The 24,466-nt window shown below is 47.3% G+C and overlaps 1 protein-coding gene across 1 annotated transcript in view; it reads left to right on the top strand.

Annotated features, from left to right (window-relative positions):
• PDIA5 (protein disulfide isomerase family A member 5) overlaps window positions 1-24,003 on the top strand; it is a gene marked incomplete at its 3' end in the record, with an annotated part of 87,939 nt that extends 63,936 nt beyond the window's left edge. Inside the window, exons 12-17 of the mRNA XM_084232210.1 lie at window positions 9,841-9,911; window positions 10,444-10,604; window positions 14,305-14,435; window positions 17,414-17,484; window positions 23,476-23,610; window positions 23,923-24,003. Of these exons, the coding sequence (XP_084088336.1) occupies window positions 9,841-9,911; window positions 10,444-10,604; window positions 14,305-14,435; window positions 17,414-17,484; window positions 23,476-23,610; window positions 23,923-24,003 (650 nt within the window). The remainder of the gene's footprint in view (window positions 1-9,840; window positions 9,912-10,443; window positions 10,605-14,304; window positions 14,436-17,413; window positions 17,485-23,475; window positions 23,611-23,922) is intronic.
• Between the last annotated feature and the right edge of the window lie 463 nt (window positions 24,004-24,466).

Raw genomic sequence — 24,466 nt, forward strand, 5'->3', positions numbered from 1 at the left:
TCCTTGTGATAGGAGGAACCTGGCAGGATGGGACCACCTGTGGGGGCACATTCCCCTTGTGCTTTATGACTTGTGAGTCTGGCCTGGTCTGTCTAGAGGGTGGTATTTGCAATTTTGTTGAAACTATAAAAAACAAGGCATACTTAAAATTTTTTTAAGACCTAGAATTGGAAAAGAGATAGCTAGCCAAAGTATTGAACAATTACTTTAAGATGTTAAAAGATCCCAATGGACTGAAATCATGGGATTCAAACTAAAAAGCTGAATTTATTTTTCATGGCTTTTTTGCTAATTACAAAAGAACTCATGTATATTTTGCTGAGGGCTTTTATAGGAAAGTTTAGAGATGAAAATTAGCATTCCTGACTCTGACTCCCAAGGAGAGCCCCATCTTCCTTGCAGTGTTATTTCTGTGCACGGAGTAGGCGCTCCTTTTTAGTTTCTTACCTGGTCATGCTTTGAAAGACCAGGAGGAGGTTGTCAGCTTTCTTCCTGGCCTGCACAGGTAGGTGCTTCTTGTCTCCTGCCTCAGTAGGCTCCAGAGGCAAGTCCCGACTCGTTTCTCTGCCTGGAACGTTTAAGGGGTACCTGGGAGCCTCACCCCCAGGTTCATGACAGGAAAGGCAGGTGCCTTGGTTGTGGCAGGTCATCAAACACCTCCATTGGCCTCCTGCTTCCTTTTTCTCTTTCCCAGTTTTCCTTACATCCCTTCTTAGCCTCTCCCCTCTCCTTTTCATCTTCCTTCCCTTCCACCACCCTCCCAGCTGGCGCTCTTCAGAAGCCCCACACAGATTCTTCAGCAGCCTCTACATCTGATGCCTGAGTCTTCATTGTAACAAATAAGGACAGTTACACCTTCCACTTCCATTAGCCCCAGTCCTGCCCCAGGTCACAATGAGGGAGTTGGGGAAGGAGGGACAGAGATTTACAAGCAGGTTGCCTCATGTGTGAGCAGTAAGCTCTGACATGTCCACTGATGTCTCACACACCTGGACAAGACCTGGGCCCCACAGCCTTGGGAGCCGCCCCTCCACACTTTCCCCTTTGTTGTCCATCTGCCCTTCGGTGTGGGGCCTGGCATGGATGTGGGAGGCTGCAGCACCAGATCCCACAGAGAATGAGGATAGTGTCTGAAAAGGATGTGACAGCAGGACACTGACAGCCATTAATTCATCATGCCTTTGGTTTCTGTGGCATCCTGAGCAGCGTCAGACTGTGCATTGTCAGTCATGTGCTCTTATCACTGTGTTTTGTTACATTAGTATCCATCCACCTGCTCCTCCCTCTCCACATCACTCCAGCCCTGCGCTAGGCAGGGGGATGCTACACATGCTATACTAATATGACCTGAGTGAGAAATACTCACATGGGGGTGATAAAAGGAGCAAGAGAGTTTGTCTCTCCCATGCCTAAGGTGAGAGCACCCCCTTGCAATCCCCTTTGCAGGGCTACAGACTACAGGCAGCTCTGCTGTCCTCCACCCACCCCCTTCCTTGGCAATAGGCCTGGGATGAGATGTTTTCTTTGCCACAACTGGCCCCCAGCAGGTATGTGCTGGGGGCTGCTGGGTCATCCTGCCTCCTAGGACCCGGGCTGTCTCTGGATTCGGTAGCAGGTTCCCATGAGACTCCGACTTCCTGCTTCTTACTTTATTTCTGCCTTTTTCTCAAAATAATATGCAATCTTTGTAGCAAATCTAGAAAGTACAGAGAAGTAGAAATGATTAAGGAAAGACAACCTATAATCCCGTTATCCAGAGTCAACCACTTTTTACTTTCAGGCACTATGCCTGCTAGTTTCTTTTTCTTATTTTTAACTTTCATTTTTTAAAATAAACACACCTAAATTGACTTTCTGATGTGTAGATTTCTGCTCATGCCATAATATTACTTCATGTCATCACTTTCATTTTCCATTTGCACAAATAATTGAGGAATCTTATTGACGACCTTCTTGTTGCTCTCAGTATAAGGTTCAGGGGAGGATACAGAAGAATGTGGTGTAAATGGTCTCCTTCCCAGGGCTGACACTGCTAACAGTTGGTACATCCTTCTCCTGTGCTTCTGCCTAAACAGCAAGGTTTTTGTGTTTGTTTTTTATATAATAGGATCATTTCATATCCATTTTACTGTGATTTGCTTTTTTTTTTTACTTAAACCAGTAAGTCTTAAAGATGTTTTTGATACCGTAATTTCAGGTTTTCAGGCCTAGTCTTCCAGCCAGGAACGGGTCCCAGGCTGCAGGGGCAGCACTGAGTTCCAGCCACTAGGCCACCATGGGTTGGTGTCTCAGGAAGCTGCAGCAGGAACTTCGCTGATGCTCAGGCAAGCAAGCGAAGAGGCAGATTTGTTTAGAGAAAGAAGTTTATTGATGAGAAAAGGAACAGAAATAAAATGGGACTCCCAGGCCAATGGAACCAGGCCAGGAAAGGGCAAGGGAGCTGAATGGAATCGTGCCTTAGGGAATATACACCTTCATTCCCTAATTATTCTAAAGCTCCACCACGCTCTTTGTGATTGGTTAGATCTCAGTGGTCTCAGTCACTGCCTAAATGTCTCTGTGTTTAGAACTAAGACTCTGTGTCCCGCCCCTTATCTTAGAGTCCTTTTATTGTCCTTGTCCAGGATGTCCTTTGCTCTTAGTCCTGGTGTGTTTGATTAGTCCCCTTTTGGAATTTGTTGCCCTTATCTCTGGAACCTTCCTTAACTCTCCTGAAGTCCCTGCACTGCCCCTGAAGCTGCCTAATTATCCCTTACTTGCCCTAGGACTCATTTTCATGTAATGTAAATGTTGGCCTATAAATCTGCCTCAATTTTTTTTAGCCTCTGATTAGTATTTTATAATTTAGATACACTGTAAATGCTAAACCATTCCCTCTTGATTGACATTTGTCTCCAGTCTTTCATTATTGAAATAATGCAATGAACATTTGTAAACATGTATTTGGGACCATGTCTCAATATTTATGACTAATTCCAAAAAGTGAAGTGGCTGGGTCACAGGATATATGTGCCTGAGCTTTAGTGGATGCTGCCAGCTTTTGTCCAGAGAGTTTCATCACACCTGGTGCTGTGAGAGCGCCTGTGTCCTCACCGGCCCTGGGTACTGTCAACTTTTCCTATTTCTGCTAACCTGGAGGAAAAGGCCTTTCATCTGCAGCTTCCTGGCTTCCAAGGAAGTTGAGCATGCTTTCGTGTGGTAATCCACCTTTCTTGTTTCTTCCGGTGCCACCTAGTCCTACTTTTTGCCCATTTTTCTGTTAGGTGATTTGTCTTTTTCTTCATCTAGAACTCCATAATTATGAATACTAATCTGTATCTGTTATCCTTGTTTTCTCTTCATATCCATTGCTTGCTTTAGCTTTCTTTATGGTACCTTTCATTGTGCAAAAGTTTTATTACATTCTTTGTAGTCAAATAATGAATATTTATTGAGTATTTATTTTGGATCATTGTTCTAAGCACTTTCAGTATATTAACTCACTTAATCTTCACAACAAATCCTGTGAAATAGATGTTAAGATTATCCCCACTTCACAGGGTAGGAAAGGGTGGTGCCAAGAGATCAAGAAACTTGCCAAAGGCACAACCAAAAAGGCAGAGCCAAGATTAAAACCCACGTCGCCCTAAAGGCTGTATCTCACCAGCCTTCTGTGAGTCTGGCCTTCCCACCCTGACCTCTGGAATTCATGGCTTACTTGGGAAATTCACCCGTAGGATATAAAATTGCCCTCTATTTTGTTAGAATATTTTTGTTTTTTCATCTTGCTCTTTAATTGCTCTAGTTTTTTCATTTGTTTGTTGTGCTGGGTGGGAGAAGGGGATTTAATTCTTTTTCTTGAAATCCTTTTTCCATGCATATTTTCCTTTACATTTTTCTTTTTTCTTTTTAAATTATTTATTTATTTATTTATACAAGCACTGGGTACAGTCAGAAGCACAGGAGGGTGAGAGAAATCACCAGAGCTAGAGCGGGGAACAGAACAGGCAGACCAATGAAATACACTGCTGAGGGGAGCAGCGGGCGCAGCAGGAGAGGTCTGTCGCGCGATGTGGGACCCTCGCTGGCAGCCGGGTATCGAATCAGTGCTGCAGAGGCTGCAGGCAGCTTCGCAGACCAGTGCTCAACTGCTGCACCACCAGGGGAGGCCCCCTCTACATTTTTCTTAATGTTATCTTGTATTTCCTTATTTTTTAAAAAATGTTTTTTTTTGGAGGGGGGGCCTCCCTGGTGGCACAGCAGTTGAGCTCTGGGCAGCAAAGCTGCCCGCAGCCTCTGCAGCGCCAGTTCGATACCCAGCCGCCGGCGAGGGTCCCACATGGTGTGACAGACCTCTCCTGCCGCACCTGCTGCTCCCCTCAGCAGTGTATTTCGTCAGTCTGCCTGTTCTGCTCCCCGCTCTGGCTCTGGTGAATTCTCTCACCCTCCCGCGCTTCTGACTGTACCCAGTGCTTGTATAAATAAATAAATAAATAAATAAATAAATAAATAAATAAATATTTAAAAAAATAAAAATAAAAAATGCTTTTTTTGTACATGCTTTTTGTGGTCACATAATATTCCATTGTATAATGGCACCATAAATTGTTTAACCAGTACAATAATGTTGAAGGATTGAGTTGTTTACTGTATCTCTCTATTACAAATCATCCTGTAGAGAACATTTTCATGCATAAATATTTGTCCGGATGTCAGATTATTTCCTTAGATAAAAGCCTGGATGAAAAATTTTAAAAGCTTGTTATTTGCATTTTACACTAATATAAAGAAATAAAAAAAAATTTCACTTTGCACAAGAAGAGGGCTGTGTGATGGATGGAAGTACCATCAGTGTGAGAGTGCCCCAGTGTTTCTACAAGCCAGCTTTGGTGTGTATACAGCCCAAACCTCAAAAGAGCCTTGAGGTCTCTGGGGACCCTTCATGATGTTCTTATCTGTAGGAACCACTACTTCCCTGGCATGCCCAAGCCAAGTTCCAAGCAAGGCAGTAGGAATGCAAACAGGAAAAACCCAATCCCAGGTACCAGGGAGCTTTCCAGATTAATCTAGTCTCCTGGAAAATCCTGGTTGCAGGATCCTGAAGTCTTCCTGGCAAATAAAATCTTAAGTATAATGGAGGTTAATGGAATTCAGAGGAATCTGAACGCTTGGGGTTGACAGGAGGCCAACATTCCCACAGCCAGAAAAGAGTGATACAGAGGAGTTGATGTGCAGCCACTGTGCCAGGTCATGAAAATCAGCATAAGCACACTTACACAGATGATAAAAACCCAACAAGGAAGTTTGGCAGTAAAACTTAATGGCCTATCAAATCACAATCAGGACACTAAAACACAGTGGGTTGGAATCCTGCTCCGGCATCTAATCCTCCTCTGACTCTCCTGCAGCCCACGCAGCCAGGACATCCTGAAGGCCAGAGCCAGGACCCAGGGGCTGGGGTCAGACAGGCACCATTTATCACCCCTGGCTCCCCAGTTCAGGCAAGTGCCAGCAAGGGAGTGTTTGCTCAGCCAGATCTTTCTCTTCCTCTGACCTGGCCAGTGTCTTTATCATAAATTCTCTTGCTAGAAGTGTATCCCTTACCCTTAGTATCTTGTTCAGGGAGCAGAGGAAGTTGATGCCGGAAGAAAAACTAAGAATGATATTAGAAGAACTTTAGGGTATAATATCCACAGATAGTTTCCATAGATGTTTCCCAGACCTAGTAAGGAGCAGGGAGACTATATAAATGGTGGAGAGATGGGGTGGGGGGGGGAATAGGGGGGGCTGTAGAGGGGGTATGGAGGGGAGGGGGCATGTGCATGATACTTGGCTTGACTGCCAGTTATGCTGATAGAGGTGTTTAGTCAAACCAGAAATTATTTAGGTATAAGGCATATCCTTCGCCCAAAAAGAATTTAGTGCAGTTGAGTATAATTGAGAAAATTTATGGGTAAATGATGTGGTGAGTTTCCTTTGGATTAGATGGTCAGGGTTTTTTCTATAAAAGAGAAATTTGAGTTAAAGCCTGAAAGATATGAAGGGGTGAGCCATGCAACAACTAGGGGGAAGATGGTGTTCCCAGCTACCTCGTAGTAAGGGCCCCGAGGTTGAAATGAACATGGTGTGATGGGAGGAGAGAAGAAGGACCACAGGCTACAGTTCACTGGAGAGAGGGAGCGGAGTTGTGGAAGGTAGAAGGTCAGCTGATAAGGAGTTTGAGTTTTGATCTACTCTTGCTGAGAAACTGTTGAAAGCTTTTAATTACCAAGGGAATTTGATCTGATTTATGATTTGACAAGATGCCTGACTCTCTCCTAAATATCAGAAAGCAGCAATATGACAGCCACAAGGCAGTACCAAATTAAATGCCATCGAAATATATGAATAAGAAGTATTTTGTAGGTAGAAGAGCAATGAGTCATTCAGTGGGGCTAGAATGAACTGGAGATTCAAAGCAGGGGCCGGTGGCCAAGCGGTCACTCAGCCATGGAGAGGTCTCGTCCATCAGGACAGAGGCTGTGATTAAATGGGGTGGTGCTGAGGTATAAAAGAAATTCAGGGAAAGCTCTGTCTTGTATGCCTTGTGGGGTTGCCCTTTGCAGGGAACAAGCATTCTTTTTATTTGGGCAAGACCTGGGAGATGAGGCCGGAAGTCCAGGAAAGAACCATGAATACAAGCTAAAAAATGGCGATGTTTTCCTGACATACTCAGCTACCCTCCCAGGGCTGTGACAGACATCGTGGAGTGACCACAGTTCTCCCTGGTGAGCACCGCGCAGTCTTAGGAATCATCTCTGGCCTGTCGCTGATAGAAGCTGGCAGGCAATATGGGGCCTATTTGCCATCCCAGCAGGGCAGTGCATCAAAGGGCTGATGGAGGTGAATTGTCTCCTCTCCAGGGGTCCTGTCACATTGACTGGGACATTTTAGACAGAAACAGTGGTTTGCTTTGAATGGCAAAGGCTGGCTTCTCTGGGTCTTCCTTTCCCCTACTCCCACTCCAGTGCAACTGCCTTCCTTGGCCATGGGCCCTGCTGGCACTGACTTGACAACACCATTCATATCCTCTTTAGGAGTGAGGATGGTCAGGGGAGCATCTTTTGCCTGCTTCTCCCATCTTCCACAGAAACACTTGGAGCCTGGGTCTCCTGAGACCTGCCCAGGTTTCCTCCCATATGCACTGCTGTGCTGCGTCAGCCTCATTCAGGCCACTCACTTCCTCCTCTGCAGGGTACACTGAACTCATGGGTGCTGGGCTCCTTAGAAGCAGCAGTGTCTCTGAGCTTCCTTTTCTTGCAATCCTTAATGCAGGATGAGCCCCTTTACTCTGCCCCAGTTGGAGGAGATCAGTCTTGGAGAGGAGAGTGGGGGTGGTCACCTGTGGCAGGGCTCAGGGAACTGTCAGCCTGGAGGCAGGCCTGGGGGCGTCCTTTTAAGTTGTAGAGCCTTTTCATCCTGCCATAAGTCCCAAAGTTTTAGTGAGAACCAAAAAAGAAAAAAAAATTTAAGTCAGTATGTTTTATGTTAAGTCAGTAGAATCTTCCCTAGGATATCCCATTTTCTCCTGACCTGTAGATTGGTGTGGATGGACACCAGACCCTGGACACCTGTGGGGACAACACTGTGTGTTATTCTACTGTTCCTCCCATAGGAAAGTGACTGCTTTAGAGTCAGACTTTCCCCCAGCCTTGTCTTGTTTGCCTGGGGCTATGTTCAGGAGGTCCAGAGCTCTGAAGTAATATGTAAAATTTGGAATTTATACACATCAGTACCAGAGAAGGGGAGGTGCTTTTGTTAAATTCTCTAGTGTCAGCACCCGGGAGACCCTGAGTCCTGCCCTGAGCTGAGGAAGATACTGTTTTGCTGCTGTTCCACCACTGCCTGAAAGGAGAGGCCCATTAGGTGTCCTGAGCTGGTTTGTGAACTGCATGTTTTCCTTCGGGGCTGGTTCAGTGAAACAGAGGTGTTCCATATTCTGTTGAGGTATATTCTGTTAAGTGGACTTTCATGGTCACTTTTTTTTTTAAAGATTGATTTATGCATATAAGAATCGGGGTGTAGGCCAGAGGTGCAGAGGGAGAGATGAGAGTATTCACCAGAGACAGAGTGGGGAGAGGAACAGGCAGATCTACTGAAATACACTGCTGAGGGGTACAGCTGGCGAGATGGGAGAGTTCTACTTCTCCCTGGCTGGTGTTCGAACTCACGCTGCAGTGGCTGCAATAGCTGTGCCACCAGGGAGGCCCCTCGTGGTCACTCTTGAGGATCTGCATAGAATCTGTGTATGAAATTGTTTCTGTGGGGTAAACACATTTCAGTTCTCAACAAACAACTAAAAATAAAAGAGCCTTTTTTAATCTGATTGTTTAGAAGTGACAAATAATTGTGATAGTGCTGAATGTTCACTTCTGGAAAGTAATATTCTTATATTGCAATATCATGATGACCTTAAATCTCTGTAGTTCATGGGGGCCCCATGTGGATTCTAGTCAGACCCTGAACCCCTAAAATCATATGTGACACTGTGTATAGTTCTGGAAGGAGGTTTTACTACTTTCATTATGATTTTTAAAAATATCTGACTCTGGGGGAGCAGAGTGTATTTGAGCGGGTAGCTTAATAACTTCTTTCATGGAGACAGTAAGGCCAGGCAGCTGCCCCATCCAGCCTGAGGGCCATCCGTTGGGGGTTCAGGAGCTCATTGGTTCCAGATGAACCAGTAGGAACACATCTGGGGTCCCTTGCCTTCCTTGGTCTCTGGCAGTGGAATTGCACCCTGCTTAATGAGTCTGCTTTCCTCTGTGGCTGCCTCAGCCATCTTCATCAGGCTCTGTCCCTTGTCACTTCCATATGTCCTTCCACTTGCCTCCTCCAAGAAATCTCAAATCCCTGTCACCCTAGCTGTTGTCTACTAGTTATTTAATTAGGTCTGTTCTTTTCATTGCTGACCAGTAAATATTTATTGTGTGTCTATTAAGTAGCTACCCCTCTTGCCTCTTGGGAGAGAGGGAGGTATGGCAGTGGTGTGGCCCTGGGAAGCACACTCCAGCCAGGTTACTTGGTTTCCAACCCAGCTCTTTGACCTGTGGCTATGTATGTCACCTTGGGCACTTGGTTTTCTCATTTGTGAAGTAGAAATAATGTCAATTGCTATGTTGCAGGGTAATTTTTTAAATTTTATTTTTATATTCCCCATACAATTGCAACCCCCTTATTTTGACCCCAATCCCTCCTTTCTCTGCTCGCCCCCCAATAGTGTGTCTCTGGTTCATAGCTGTTAGTTGATTTTGATTTTTTTCTTTCTTATAGTTAATCTCTTTCCTGGTCCCTTATTTAGGTTTTCTAAATTCCTGCTATGAGTGAGACCATCCGGTATTTTTCTTTTTCTTTCTGGCTTATTTCACTGAACATGATCCCTTCCAGTTCCATCCATGTTGCTGCAAATTGCATGTGTTTATCTTTTTTGAATGCTGAGTAATAGTCCATGGTGTATATGTACCACATCTTCTTGATCCAGTCATCTATTTTTGGGCATTTGGGTTGTTTCCAAAGCTTAGCTATTGTAAATAGTGCTTGCAGGGTAAATTTTTAAGTGCTTAGAGCAGTATGTGGCATATGGGTCCTATAAGGTATTGCCAGTTAAGGTTAGTAGTTATTTCATTTTTGCCTCTTGGGCCTCCCTCACCCACCTTTCAGTTGATTGGGTAAAAGGTTTCTTTTTTCTGAACTGATGTGCATTTTCCTTTTCTCTCAGGTACCCCTGATGTCTGGGGAAAGGGCTAAGCCACAGTACAGAGGTGGGGACATCACTAAGGCCTATATGCCTTGGGAATAGTCACTCTTGATTTCTTCCCACAGGGTGTGGACACTGTAAGAAAATGAAGCCAGAGTTTGAGAATGCAGCAGAAGTCCTCCACGGAGAAGCAGACGTAAGCTTCCTGTCTTCCCCCTCTCCCACCTTTATCTTCTAAAGAGCCAATGATGTGAATCATTACAGCTTCCCCCTGCAAGCCCCATAGAAGCTTCCTGGAGGTCTGTGGTACTTCTGTGTCCCTGAGTAGACATGCCTAAGTCAGACGTGAGGGGCTCTACTAAGGATGGAGGGGTGTAGAGAGAGTAGGGGGTTATGGCTCCATACCCTACCAGGTAACTTCAGATAGGCCATGGCTCTGGGGTGAACATCCAAGGTTCTCCTTCTTTGCTCTGAGACCCTGGCTATTGGGAACAGCTCGGTCAACCCAGCCTAGTTGGTAGCGCAGATTTAACATTTCCATCTCAGCCCACAAGTGAGAAATGATGGATATGCCAAAGTTCAATTATTCCCTGGGGTTTATGAGCCTGGGGCCAGTGACCCCAGTGATTCTGGCAGGTTGAGTGGGTTGGGGCTGGCATCTGGGCTCCACTGTCTGCCAGCACCGCGTCTGAGGCTGTCATGCATGGTTGGCCTCTCCCCCATCCCAGAGCTCTGGTGTCCTTGCAGCTGTCGATGCTACTGTCAACAAGGCCCTGGCAGAAAGATTCCACATCTCTGAGTTTCCTACACTGAAGTACTTTAAGAATGGAGAGAAATACGCAGCACCCATGCTCAGAACAAAGAAGAAGATTATTGAGTGGATGCAAAAGTAAGTTTGTTCTTCATAGCACATCTTGACTCCTGGCTGTCAGCCCCTGGAGACAGCCTGGAGGAAATGATGTAAATCTTAGGGGGCACTGACTTCGACTCAGGACCAGGGGAGCCGAGACAGATTTGACTTCTGCACCTGAAGCCATCTCTGTCGTGCTAACCACAGGTCCTCCCCGAGCAGGTCCCTGGTAGCCTCCCTGGTGCTGTTTCTTCAGCTCCAGTAAGCTGTGAGTCTTTCCCCCCCCTCTCTGAGGCCTAGGTTTTGCTGTGTGTATTTTATTCCATCCCCTTTAAAGGAATGTAAGAAACACAAAGTTCTTCACATTAGAGCTGCACTCATTTAATTCCAGCCTTGCTAGTGGTTGACTGGGCCTTTGGTAATATCCTGCCTGTGGTCGTTAGTGTGTGAGAATAAAAATTTCAAAGAGCCCCTTCAGCCTGGGTATTGCTTTGCTAGGACTGCCTCAACAAGTAGCATAGACTGGGTGGCTTAGCAGCAGTTTCTTCTCTCACAGTTCAGGAGACCGCAAGTCTGAGATAAGAGGTTAACAGGACTGGCTTCTTCTGAGGTCCTCCTCCTTGGTGCATCTTCTCCTCTGCATCCTTACAGGCTCTTTCCTCAATTGCTGTGCCCTAATCCCTTCTTAGAAGGATGCCAGACATGTTGGATTAAGGTATTTAAATTACCTCTCTAAAGACTATCTCCAAATATAGGCCCCAGTGACCTCATGATTTCTATTCTAAGGACCCCCTACTCACCCAAGGACTTTGGAACCTGTATTTCTAACATTTCCCCTCCTGTGAAGGGACTGTGCCATCACACAGATGCCCTGGAAATGGAGGAAACCATACTTAAGGGATGAAAATTGTTAATAGGACACAGTTGAATAAGCTTTCTCCTGCACACACTCCTCGGCACACATGCAGATGTGTGCTTACTCATACATAACTCAAATATTCAAGGAAATTTCCTCATTCAAGTATTGAGCGTAAAAGAAGACATATCTCAGCCTTTTCATTGGTTCCTGGAACATGGCATAGTGATGCCCATGTGAGAACCAAGACTTTGGCATCACAAAGCAGCATGAGAACCATGAAAAATAACAATGCTATGTGATCATGTTACTTTATTAAGACATTGGTCTTGGGCCTCCCTGGTAGCGCAGCGGTTGAGCGCTGGGTTGCAAAGCTGCCCACGGCCTCTGCGGCACCAGTTCGATCCCCGGCTGCTCCCCGGCCACCAGAGGAGGGTCCCGCATGGCGCGCAGACCTCTCCTGCCGCCCACTGCTCCCCTCAGCAGTGTACTTCGGTCCTTCTGCCTGCTCTGCTCCCCGCTCTGGCTCTGGTGAATTCTCTCACCCTCCCGCGCTTCTGACTGTACCCGTGCTTGTATAAATAAATAAAAATAAATAAATTAAAAAAAAAATAAAAAAAAATAAGACATTGGTCTTAAAACTTTAATGTATATAAGCATTATCCGGTATTGGGGTGCTTACTTGAAGTGCAAATCCGGGGACTGTTGTCCTGGATGTTTTGATTCAAGAAGTGTGAAAGGGATGTTCAGCTTTCATGTTTTGAGAAACATCAGTTTTTGGAATGGGAGCAAAGTTACCCATAGGTTCAGGAGAGGCCCTTGCATAAGGAGATCAAGCTAGTGAGGTCCTGGTCTCGGCCTCTCCCACCTTGTCCTGCACATCGCTGAGGGTGGATTCTAAGAGTAGCTGTGCCTTTGTTGTAGGGAACAGGGAGGCATGATGATTTGCCTCCAAAAGGAACAAGGTACCCACTCCTCCAGGTCTTGTGGGGTCCGAAGCAGACTACTATTCACACCGCTGGTCCAGCCTCACTCTGGTACTAGACTGGTTCATCGGGAGGGCCTGAAACAGGTAGAGGTTTAGGCATCGTCCTTGGATAGAGAGCTAGGAAATCTAGAACCTTAATCTTTGCTGATATGTGCTTGGGAGGCCTGGCCACAAGTAGTGAGCACCAAGATATCTGCCCTTTCTGTGCCTGCTTGCTGCTTCTGAGCCCCGAAAAGCACTGAGGGCGAGAGCATGGGTTTGGGAGTCTGAGAGATCCGCACTAAGATCATGACCGACCCCAGCCATGTACTTATTGACCCACTAGGCCCCAGTTTCCTGTCCACAAAATGGAAAAAGTACTTTTCCATAGTCTTGCCTAGAGAATTATAGATAGAACAGACTATTGAGCTTATTGGATGATGTGCTATTGAGCACAGTGGATGATGTGAAAATACTCAGAGGATAGTCTTTTTATTATTCATGCCTGCTTTCATGTGGAGCTTTAACCAGTAGCTCACCACCAAAGCGATAATACCTGCCCAGCTTTGCAGAATGCTGTTACATCTGGCGACCCATTTCCTCCTGAATTTACTGAGGCCAGAAATTTTATTCTATTTCCTTGATGAAGAAACTTAGGTTCACTTTGGTTAAGAGCCTTACCTAGAGACAAATAGTCATTCTTTTGGGTTCGCAAAGAACCCTTCAGGCGGAACGTGAATGACAGATGGCTCTGAGATGGAGCATTGAGACTTGTCTCCCAGAAGCAGGGTGAGCAGACGGCGTCTGGAGAGGCTGATGGTGTTTCCAGGCTTGCGCACAGGTGGCTGCACTGTGGGTAACTGAGCTGTGCCTGCCAGCAGGCCTGCCTGGGAAAGTGGGATTCAGGCTCCAAACAGAGCAGAAAGGTCAGGCGGGCACCGACAACCACAGAGCCAGGGCTCACGACAGGGAGCCTGGAGGATAAAAGGAAGAATACAGGAAGGCTGGGGGCCTAGGGGAGAGGTAGGAACCACGCAGGGTGATTCATGCTGCCCTGTGCTGGGTGCAGGGATGGATAATTCAGGAGAGGATGTCGGGGCACTAGGTACACACAACTCCCCAAGAACAATTCTCAGAAAAGGATGAGAGAAATGTGATTATAGATGGGGGCAGGGGAAGGGGGCAGCAAAGGTTTTTGAAAACCTCTGGACTCTACTTGTGTGAGGCAGAGTGGAAGGAGCCACTGGACAGGAAGAGACTGGAAAGTTATAAAAGCTTATTGAATGGCTGTCATTTATTAGAGCATATAGGCTTTCAGAAACAATCAGTCTTGACAGAACGCATGCTTCACATAAACCATCTCTGCTCTCCGTTAGGCTCCAGGGAAGTAGGTATTATTGTCCTCATTCAACAGAAGGAAAACTGGAAGCTCCAGGGTTAGTAACTTACCTAAGATTACATGTCTGCTAAGTTGTCTGGATTTGAATCCAGATCCATTTCACTCCCTGGCCCGTGCTCTCTGTACCTGAACAAAGGCTCAGGAGCAAATGATAAGGGAGGGCCCTTTGAGCTCCCAGAAAAGGTAGGCGGCTGGGGGAGCAGAGTTGCTTAGATGCCCATGGAAAGGAGCTAACAACCCACACCTAAAAAGATTGCCCTGCCCTGAAATGGGCTCAGGTCTTCCACACCTTCACAAATGGCTTTTTAAAGTTGCCTCAGAGGGAATCAGAGTATCTTTGCTATAGCACAGATTTGTTTGTGTTTAAACTGAGGTTTTACAATGGACTTTTAGATAGAATGCAGAGATTTCTTCATGTGTGCTCCCCCAAGTGTGTGTGTGTGTGAGGAGGAGGGGGTGCTTGCTCATTCACTAACCTCTTCTTATGGCTCTCTCCCCTCACCCCTGCTCCCTGCAGCCCCGAGGCCCCTCCACCCCCTGAGCCCACCTGGGAAGAGCAGCAGACCAGCGTGTTGCATCTGGCAGGAGACAACTTCCGGGAGACCCTGAAGAAGAAGAAACACACCTTGGTCATGTTCTATGCTCCTTGTAAGTAACTGGGCCACTTCCTCAGGGGCAAGGTAGAGGAATGCAGCCCGACAGAACTCTGGGCTCAGTTTGTGTCCCTGATTTCATTCCAGACTAAGAGATCCTTCAGATTCCAGGGTCTCCTCTCTCAGCTCTGTCAGGTTCTTTCCCTCAATCTGGGAAACCTTTCTCATGTCAGTGCCGAAGCCCTCTACTTCTGTTTGTGGCAGGGACCTCAGCCTTCTTGTGTCCCTGGGGTCTTCCAGGCTGCCTGCCTCCCTCCTGGCCACTTCCTTCCACCCCTTGACTCCCTTCACTTCTACAGGCACTGAATGTGCCTCTCAACCTTCAAATTTAGCAATGTGTACTTTAGCCTCTGCTTCCATCTCTTTCCTGAGCATCTCTGCCTGGCCCCCTACAGCTGACCTTCCAAGTGGCTGTGAGGCCACTGGGTGGGAAGCTGTGGTGAGGGTTCAGTCACATTAATTCCAAACCCTCCCCCAACTTCTGTTTTAATCAAAGCTTAAGTTGAGGAAGTGACACATCTGCTAACATAGGTGTTTGTGACCTCTGTTTTTTGTGTAATCCCATTTTGAAGTTGTGAATTGAGACTTAAAAGGAAAGACTCAAATTTCCTACCCTTCTGTTGCCTTTCTCCCCCCCCCCCCCCCCCAGGTTACAGCTCAGCTTAATGGAGTGGGGATAATAAAAGCTGCACTTATAGAGAAACCAGGCAGCTCAATCAAGTCATAAACCCGCTGGGTTGTAGCCAGCCCTCCTGTTTGCACCCAGCCTACCCCCACTTTTCAAGTGTCAGTAATCCATAATGTCTCTTCTCCACTCTCACTGTGTGGGAGGGGTTTCTCCTGGCCCCGCCACCCCCGGCCTCAAACCCAGCCCTCCAGACGCTAACATATCGCTCGCTAACATACTACCTTTTCTTATCCTAGTGGAACTTGTTCTCTCTCAGTTTGTTACAGAGCTTCTTGCTGTCCTCATCTGTCCTTGGAACATGTCTTGAAGGCTGAGTGGATTTTAAGAAGTTAACATCTTCCTTCAGGGCAGAGTGGGGCACAGATCCAAGACCTGAGAGATTCATGACTTGCCCAGGGCCTCAGTGTTAGTGACAGTGCGCCTCCTTTCTCTCTGTCACAGACTGGAAGAGACTCAAGTAAGAGCTTTCTCAGCAGCGAGTTAGAACCCGGCCCTAGAAGTCCTTGAACAGACACTGGACAGACTTTAGAAAGTCCAGTTGAACTGCTCCCCCTCATTTCCCCCAGCCCTCTGGACCTGAGCAATGGCCTCTCTAGCTCTTTTGGACTGAGGGGCTTTCATGATAGATAGGAAAGTCCCACTGATCCTGGGACAGATGTGTTCCGAAATCCCCAGAGATTTGGTAGTGGAGCCTCCTACCTTGCTAGGGTGCCAATGATGTCTCTCCCTCCCTCAAATAGTAGCTTTATGCTGCATGGTATCTTGGGCACTGGATACAAAGGCAGGGGCAGGGTCCTGCCACACCTCAAGTCAAGGATCACTCCGACAAGAGACATCTCTAAACGAAGTGCATTCAGGCCCAAGTCACTGGTCAAGAGTTTGGCAGCTGGAGTCTCCCGTCTACCTTACTTCACTTCCCTGAACTCTGCCGCTGACTCCTGAAATGTGTTCATCAGCAGGCAGAGGGGGCGGGAGACAATTCAAAGACAAACAACCTTTTAAAATTTTCCAATGATAATTCCTCACACAATATTCCTCTGTACTTGAGCAAAATGTTAGAAGAGCAATTTTAAAATGAAGGTTTCAGGGCCTCTCTGGTGGTGCAGAGGATAAGAAGCAACCTATGAAGCCATCCACAGCCACTGCAGCATGAGTTCGATCCCTGGCCAGGGAGGTGACCCACATGGCACAGCAGACCTCTCCTGACTCACCTGCTGCTCCCCTCAGCAGTGTATTTCAGTAAATCCACCTGTTCTGCTCCCCACTCTGTCTCTGGTGAATCCTCTCACCGCTCGCACCTTTGGCCTGTGCCCCAGTTATTGTATGCATAAATAAATAAATCTTTAAAAATAAAATAAAATGAAGGTTTCAATAAAAATAAGGGAAGGAAAAAGGAAAAAATTTTTTCAATGATAAAAATAATATATACTTACAATATTTAGTATATAATATATACTTATATATAAAGAATCTAAATACTAAGAATGATCAAACATACCTAATAAAGGTAGGTATAAAGTAAAATGCAAAAACCTGCTCCCCATCTCTCCTCACCCCACATACCCCTCCTCTCCTATTCACTACATAAATCTTCTCTGCTACTGCTTTGTTCTCTCCTGTTCCGCACCCCGTCTGCTTGGAATATTCTGGCATGGTGACTGCCCATCTTAGGCCAATATGGCTGAGTCTCTAGAAATGGAATTTTCTGTCCTGTCCTCAGACTTTGTTCCTCTCTCCCCACTGTGGAGGGCTTCCTGCTACAAGAGGTGGTGCCTTTTTTTTTTAAGAGCCAAAATTACAAAGTCTTGCCTCTTGTGAGGCATGTTATAAGCATCTTTCTGCCCTTTCTGTAATAGCCTCACCTTCTGAATACATATCCTCCTTTTCTAACCACAAAGTTCCCTCTCCACCCTGGATCAGGTTCTTCCTAGCTCTGGTGGCAGTCCCATGTGGAAAGAGCTTGTTGAGCAAGCTGAGGGGTCTCCTCCACTCTCAGCCCACTTGGACTGGTGAATGATGGGGGGTGTGGGATGGGAGGAGTGAACTCTGGGCAGGGGTAGACCAGATGGCTGCAGTTTGGACTCCTATAGTCCTCATCTGACAGCAGATGCACAAGGCGGTGCTTTGAACGGCAGGGCTGATGTGTGGACCCTTATGTTGGGATGGGCAGGGGTTGGGAGTCAGATGACTCCCTAAAATCTGTTGTGTGGGGAGAAGCTCCTGGAAAGGCTTCTCTGAAGACTCTGGCAAGGCCCCTGGCAACATTCCCTCCTTCTCTCACGCAGGGTGCCCACACTGTAAGAAAGTCATCCCGCAGTTTACTGCCACTGCTGACGTCTTCAAAGATGACCGGAAGGTAAGGACACCCCTCCTTATCACTTGTCCCGCCTCCAACTTTGCCCTGCCACCAATTCTTGGACTTTCCTCCCTTCCATGCAGGTCCCCTTCCCAAACAGATTCTGCTGGGGATTCCTGGAAACCAGGATATTTTTTAATAAGGCTAGATAGAGCAAGCTGAATTTAACTGCAAAATCAACTTAAAGGGATACACTAAACTGTTTTAGTCCTTCCTTGGAAGGGAAAATGGCCAAAGGGTCATCTACTTAGTATATTTTTGGTACTTGAACCCTGTTACAGTAGTAGTTGTAGTCACGCATTACTTATATAATTAAAAATACAAATAAAATTGTCCAACAAAAGCCAACTGGAGGCAGCACAGTGGAGGAGAGCAGCACAGCTTCATCCTGCCTAAGTGAAAGGCTCCTGTAGCTGCCAGCTGATACAGCATAAAATTAACAAGCAGGAACTGCAGACTGGATTAGAGTTGGGGAGTGGGGGCCCCCACGCCAATACCCCAGGCAACTCCAATTGCCAGGGCAATGCTGGTGGAGGTGTGGTTGGTGCTACTTGGCTGCTGCTAAACTGTGTGATCTGGGAGAAGTGGTAACTCTCCAGGCCTGGAGTTCCCTTCCCTAAAGTCACGGTGCTCATCCAGATGATCTCGAAGACTCTTCCCAATCTGATACTTGGTCATAAGAACCTCTCCCCAGATCCGTCCCGGAAACACACTCACATACACCCAAAACCAAAATCACATTAGCTCTTCCTTCTTTTCCTGGTAGCTTCCTTAGGTGGGGCCGGGGCATGCTGGATACTCATGCCAGCACATCCTTGAGTGGGCCCTGAGGGAGTGCCGGACTTGGAGGGTGAGAGCTGGTCCGAGGCAGCAAGTTTGAGGAAGACAGGCTGGGGCATAGGCATGTGTGTGGAGAGCGAGGACAAACTGGGGACTCAGATCCTAGGTCCTTTCCCTGTACTCAGGGAGCCCTGTTGTCACCCATAAGCCCTGGAGGTGCCCTGAGAAGCAGTTTAAGAATAAAAACGTTTTCTTCTCTCACTTGGCTGGCATCGAGAGGGCCATGGCAAAAGGGCTTCCCATCTTCCATCTCCTTTCCTGCCCCATCCCTGTCTGCCTCCCAGGGCCTATGCACAGGACAAAGTGGTTGCTTCTGCTCCGGGAGCTCCAGACAGGGACGTCTAGCACATCTGGGCTGTCAGTGCCCATGGGGCTTCTCACAACCTGAATGTTAGTTGGTGTGGGGAGGTCTTTATACCCTGGAGTCAGGATTAGATTGGCAGTCAGTCCATGTCAACCCCCATCACCCCTCACCATAACACTGGGTACTGTGGACAGAGAGGAGAGTGGCTGAGGTAGGGGTTCCCCCTTTGTGAGGGGATGCTGAGGCACTGCTGATCTGCAGAGCCTGGGCTTCCCTCATTGGGCCTTGCTGGTGTCACCTTGCTGGTACCAGATCCAGAGTGGCTGGGGAAAGCCGGGAGCTGGTTCAACTTTTGACATGACTCCTTTTTCCCAACCACCACAGAGGCTGTGATCCTGGGGGCTGCTCTGTAACCATAGGGAAACATTGTCTCTGGGCTGGGGGGCTAATGTTGCTGAGTGGCAACTGTCAGATCAGAGTTCTAGGAATTCGTGATTTTTAAGAGCAGGATCTTATGCTGAGCACAGGTGGGTATTTGGGAACTACTAGCCTGCCCAGCCTCTCCTGCTCATGAAGGGTCATAGTGTAGAAGGAGCTGTGTCCCATGACCGAGGCCACCTAGTGGGTCACTGTCAGCCAGAACTAGGTCTTCTTCCTCCCAGCTCTTCCTGATACCCTGTGCTGCCGCCTCTTAGCCAGAATTGTATTTTTTTCCACCTGGAAGCCAGTCCCTGTTTCTTCCCCAATCAATATGCAGTTGGTTGTTCACTTCCATTTCCATAGCCAAAGTCAATATTAGCTCCTGCAGAGATTTATTTTACTGAATCAATAAAGCCATGCGAGGCAGCTCATATTTTAGCTGGGGAGCCTCCATCCCCTCCCAGGAGCTTGCTGGGGAACTTTAGCAGTTGACATGCTCAGTGGTGAAAGGGCTGCACGCTGGTTGTGTTATAACGATGGCCACATGGAAGGGGCTGTGGAAGACCAGAACCTGAGGAGGAGGACTGGCGGGTACTGGCAGCGCTCAGAGGACCCCTGGGCTGGCAAGATGGGTCTCATCTCTCACTGCACATAAAGTGTCCCCAGCTCTGACAGTGGGGGTGGGAGACAATAGTGCCATCCTAGGCAAGAGTGAAGGTCATCCCAGGAGGGGGTCAGTGGATGCAGTGGGAGCCCCTCCTTTGTCATTAGCCCTGAGGCTGCTTTAACTAGACCAGTTTTACTTAGTCCCTTGTGTTTACCAGACTGTCCTTCTGGAGGAAAAGTCCTTGAGGGCAGGGACCTCATTTATCCTTGAATTCCCCATACTCTTGACACCTGAAACCTCTATTAATGTTGACTAAATGAGGGAAAAATAACAGATTTGATATTTCCTGAGAGCTCTTAAAAAGCACGATATCACGTGTCTTCACAATAGCCTAATCCACTAGGTACTATTCCTGTCCCACTTGACAAGTGAGGAGACTGAATCGCAGAGAGGTTAATGACCTTTCCACATGGAAAGGGATAGTGTCCAGATCAAATAAATAAATAGATATCATCAGAATTCTCCCAGAAATGAACTCAGGGCTTGGGGGTCTCACTTTCAGGGAATTTATTTGAGAGGAGGTCTCTGGAAGCAGGCAAAGAAGTGGAGGAAGGGAGACCAGACAAGGTAGGAGTAAAGCAGGTATATGAATGAGCAGATTTTTGTGTGGGACATCCCCAGGGGACCTCACTAGGAAGCCCGGAAGATTGAGGACTCGTGAACTCAAGTCCCATCTATTACCAGCCTTATTTCTATTTTTTTTTTAAAGATTTATTTATTTTATGCAAGATCTGGGGTACAGGTCAGAAGCGCGGGAGGGTGAAAGAATTCACCAGAGCCAGAGCGGGGAGCAGAACAGGCAGACAGAGCGAAGACACTGCTGAGGGAGCAGTGGGCAAGGCAGAAGAGGTCTGCTGCGCCATGTGGGGTTCTCTCTGGCCAGCGGGGAATCGAACCATTGCTGCAGAGGCTGCGGACAGCTTCGCAGCGCGGCGCTCAACTGCTGCGCCATCAGGAAGGCCCCAGACTTAGTTCTAAATCCTTGTGGCCCAGACTTGCAGGTGCCAGTGGCAAGTCCTGGGCAGAAGGTCAAGGGAGGACACTAGCAGCCCTCTACCATGAAACAAATCTAGAAGTTACAGGTGTATGTTCTGTGCTTTAGGTGAGTCAGTACAAATCATGAATGGGTATGAGGGGGACAGGCATTTAGACAGGTGAAATTGGGATCTATGAGAAGAGGTTTATTTGCTGCCTTCTAAACACTGCTTTATAGAGAGCCACTTTCATCTCTTCTCCCACAGAAACTGGGCATGGAGGAACCTTTGCAGCTAGAAGTAGCACTCTGTGTCTGCAACTGGCAGCTAGGTGAGGTGATTCAGAAGAAGTACACATTTTTAATTTAGTAGATTTATAAAGCCATATACTACATTTCCCACAGCTCCGGGGCATGTATACAAATTAAATTCATAATTTAAAGTGGATGCAGGGAGAGCAGCAGCCAGGAGCACCGCTCACCAAGCACTCAGTGAGGCAGAGGAGGACTGGGCACAGAGGCCCGCACTGCCTGGCATTGAGGTCTCCCCTGGGCCAGGCCCCCCAATTCCTGCCCAGAGAAGCAGACCCTCTGGTCACTACAGAAGCATCCACCTCACTCTTTCTAAATAATTCAGAAAACGCTTTAGGGGGAGAGCTGAAGGTTCTCAGCAGCCTGAAGAGGCCAGCCTACCAGCCTGGTGACTTAGGTTCTATGTATTGGATGCTGAAAATCAGCAAGTTGAAGCTGCCTAAAGGAGCCCCATGTTGCCTGTGGGAATTCAGGGCAAGTGCCGTCAAATCTGGCTTTTAAAGAGAAGCTGGAGCGTCAAACATTATATAAAATTTCTGGCTTGGCAGCTAATTCAGATTTTTTTTCCAACTCTATGTGGGCCAAATAAAACAGGACTGAGAGCCAGACATGGATTGTGTGCAGTGAGTTTGCAAACTCTGCTCTAAAAAGTCTTATTACTCTATAGAATGCTACATCCTAAAGAGGTGGAAGGGATGCATGGGGTGCATGAGGGGACAGATGTGGTTCACAGGTAAACAGAAAGCAGGCCAAACCGTATTCTTACTCTGCCAGTCCCATGCTCACCTAGTTGAGAGGTTAGTGACGGTAAGCTTACTGTTGGTGGCCTGTAGGGCTCGCCTCCTGGAGAGGGGGCCTCTGAGCAAATGTAAATAACCAACAGCCTAAGAATTGTGTGAATCATGGATATTTAACAATCCTAGACTCAGAGGTGTGGTAACGGTGCAGTCTGGGTTCCTTAACAGGATCCTGCCTCGGAGCCATCACACTCACCCCTTGCTCGGGTCCTTGAAGAGGCTGGACTTTCTATTAGGGTGCTCTTTCTTTGGGCCTTCAAATGCCTCCTCATCGTTCAGGTCTCAAATTAAAGTTACCCCCTTGAAAAAGCCTCCTTGGCCATCCTGGCAAAGAGATATCTTATGGACTCACCCTCTTGAATTTCTTCAGAGCATCCACTCTTGGACTCTAGGGTAATCTCATTTATATGTCTATTATCCGTCTTCCATCAGTAAAAGGCATTTGCTCTATAACTGGACTTTGACACGGTCACCCTGTCCCCTAACATCTAGAGCAGGCGTGGCAGCTGGCACGGCTTGGCTGAATGCTGCCTCCCACGAGAACCTGCTACCCCTCCTGTGTCGTATATTGCCATTAGCTACCACTTCCCCTCCTTCCCTGGTTGGGGTTCTGCAACAGGAGAAAAGCTCGCAGTGTCTGTTATACCTTCTTATTCTGAGAACAATAAAGGATAAGGAAAAACTTCCCAGCATATGAGATTTGTTAGATGAGCAAGAAGAGGCGCATCCAGTTTGGAAGCATCTTTCTGACCAAAAACTTCCATTGCTTAAGTTATCCTGCACTCTTTCCCAGCTCCTGAAGTGTGCTCCCTGGCTGGGACTTCTTCACCTCTGCTTCTGGCCTCGGCTCAGATGAGAAACTGGTCAGAGAGCCTTGACTCTGCCCCCCTGGATCTCTTGGCACCCTGAACTGCCTCCGTCATGCCTATCATGCCGTGGGAGTCCCTGCCTACTCCCTGGCCAGAGCTGAGCATCTAGCAGGACGGCCTGGCGAAGAAGGGGGAGAGTGGTGTGGAGGGGAGCTGGAGCGCACAAGTCCAGTAGCAGTTAGCATGTCCTTGCCGCCGACTAAGTCAGGTCCTGTGCCAATTCACCTCCCCTGAATCTCCCTACTCAGTCCTCATAATGTCCTGAAAACCTGGCTATTGTTATTATCCCCACTTTACAGATGAGGCAATTAAGGAACCAAGAGGCTTAGTAATTTTTCTTAAGTCTTAATATGCAGTCAAGCCTAGATTTGCACCTGGGAAACTTGACTTCAAAGCTCTTGTTTCTTAACCTTGATACTTCACTGCCTCTCAACAGATGTTCAGGAAATATTAGTTAATAGATGAATGAATCCCACAGTGCCTCCAGTAAGCATCACAAAACCTGTGTTTACAGATGCTTTCAAATCATAATTTCCTTAATGATCATTATATTCTTGACTTTAAAGAGTAATCTAAGGGCACTCCCAGCTGAGTTCCTTAACCTTACCCATCTGTATTGGCAGTTGAAAACTGGCAGCATCAGTCTCACGGGAGCTCTGAGCTGGGGTGCTTTAGTTCAATTCATCCCTGTATTTGGAAAGAAAAGTCAAAGAAAGCACGTGATGTGGACATGTAGTCGGTGCAGAGTCCAACCTCCGGTCTCACCTTGGTGGTGCCCTGCACTGACCCTCACTATCTTCGGCCTGTAGATTGCCTGTGCTGCTGTTGACTGTGTCAAAGATAAGAACCAGGACCTGTGTCAGCAAGAGGCCATCAAAGGCTACCCCACTTTCCACTACTACCACTATGGGAAGTTTGCAGAAAAGTATGACAGCGATCGGACGGTAAGCTGGGGAGAGGCTCTTTCTGCAGATGGGCAGGGGAGCGGCCATTGAGAAGGGGCAGCAAAGGGAGGCTGGCAGACACCACAGGAGGCACCTGGACTGTGAGCTGTGACACTCAGACCTCAGAGGACAAAGTCTCTGAGCCCCCTGGAAGACAGCTCCTGTTCCCAGTGTCAGCTGCCCGCACAGCTCTGCCCACCTCCCTCTGTCCAGCGGAGTGAGGGGTAGCAGTCAGGAAAGGGAAGTGAAGCGAGAGTGCACATCCATCCGTGGCTAAAGTTCCTTTTTGTGTTCTCCTCTCCTTCCCTACAGGAACTGGGATTTACCAACTTTATTCGAGCCCTCCGGGAGGGAGACCATGAGAAACAAGGGAAGAAGAAGGAAGAGTTGTAATTTCTGCCTCAGAGAAAGCTTTTCCATTACACTGTGAATGATCCCTGTTTTGTTGTTCTTTCTGAATTTCCATGTTCTGAAGACAGAGTTTTTTATAGCCAGTTATGGCCATTTTGTACAATTTTGAAATAAAATTAAACCAATTGTTTGGTGGTGTGGGTTATTTCCCCAGAGCGATAACAAAGATAACACTCTAGCTTCTGTTCTGTCGCATCCTCTTCTTGCAAGTGGAGTGCTGTGCTCCCTGTCATGTCTGCAGAGACACGTGATGGCGGAAGGGTTGGGAAGGAGAAGGGGGCATGGACAGCTGGCCCCATCAGTCATTTGAGAGCAGATCAGGGAAATTAGACCACAAAATAGCCTGTTGGAAGGTGAATGATTGTGAGAGAAAATACATTAAGGTCATCAGGCAAAGTGGGGGTGCTGAAGCAAATGGTAACCAAGCATTAGATTTCTCTAGATC

Source organism: Talpa europaea, assembly GCF_964194135.1.
Source record: "Talpa europaea genome assembly, chromosome: 4".
Lineage (NCBI taxonomy): Eukaryota > Metazoa > Chordata > Mammalia > Eulipotyphla > Talpidae > Talpa > Talpa europaea.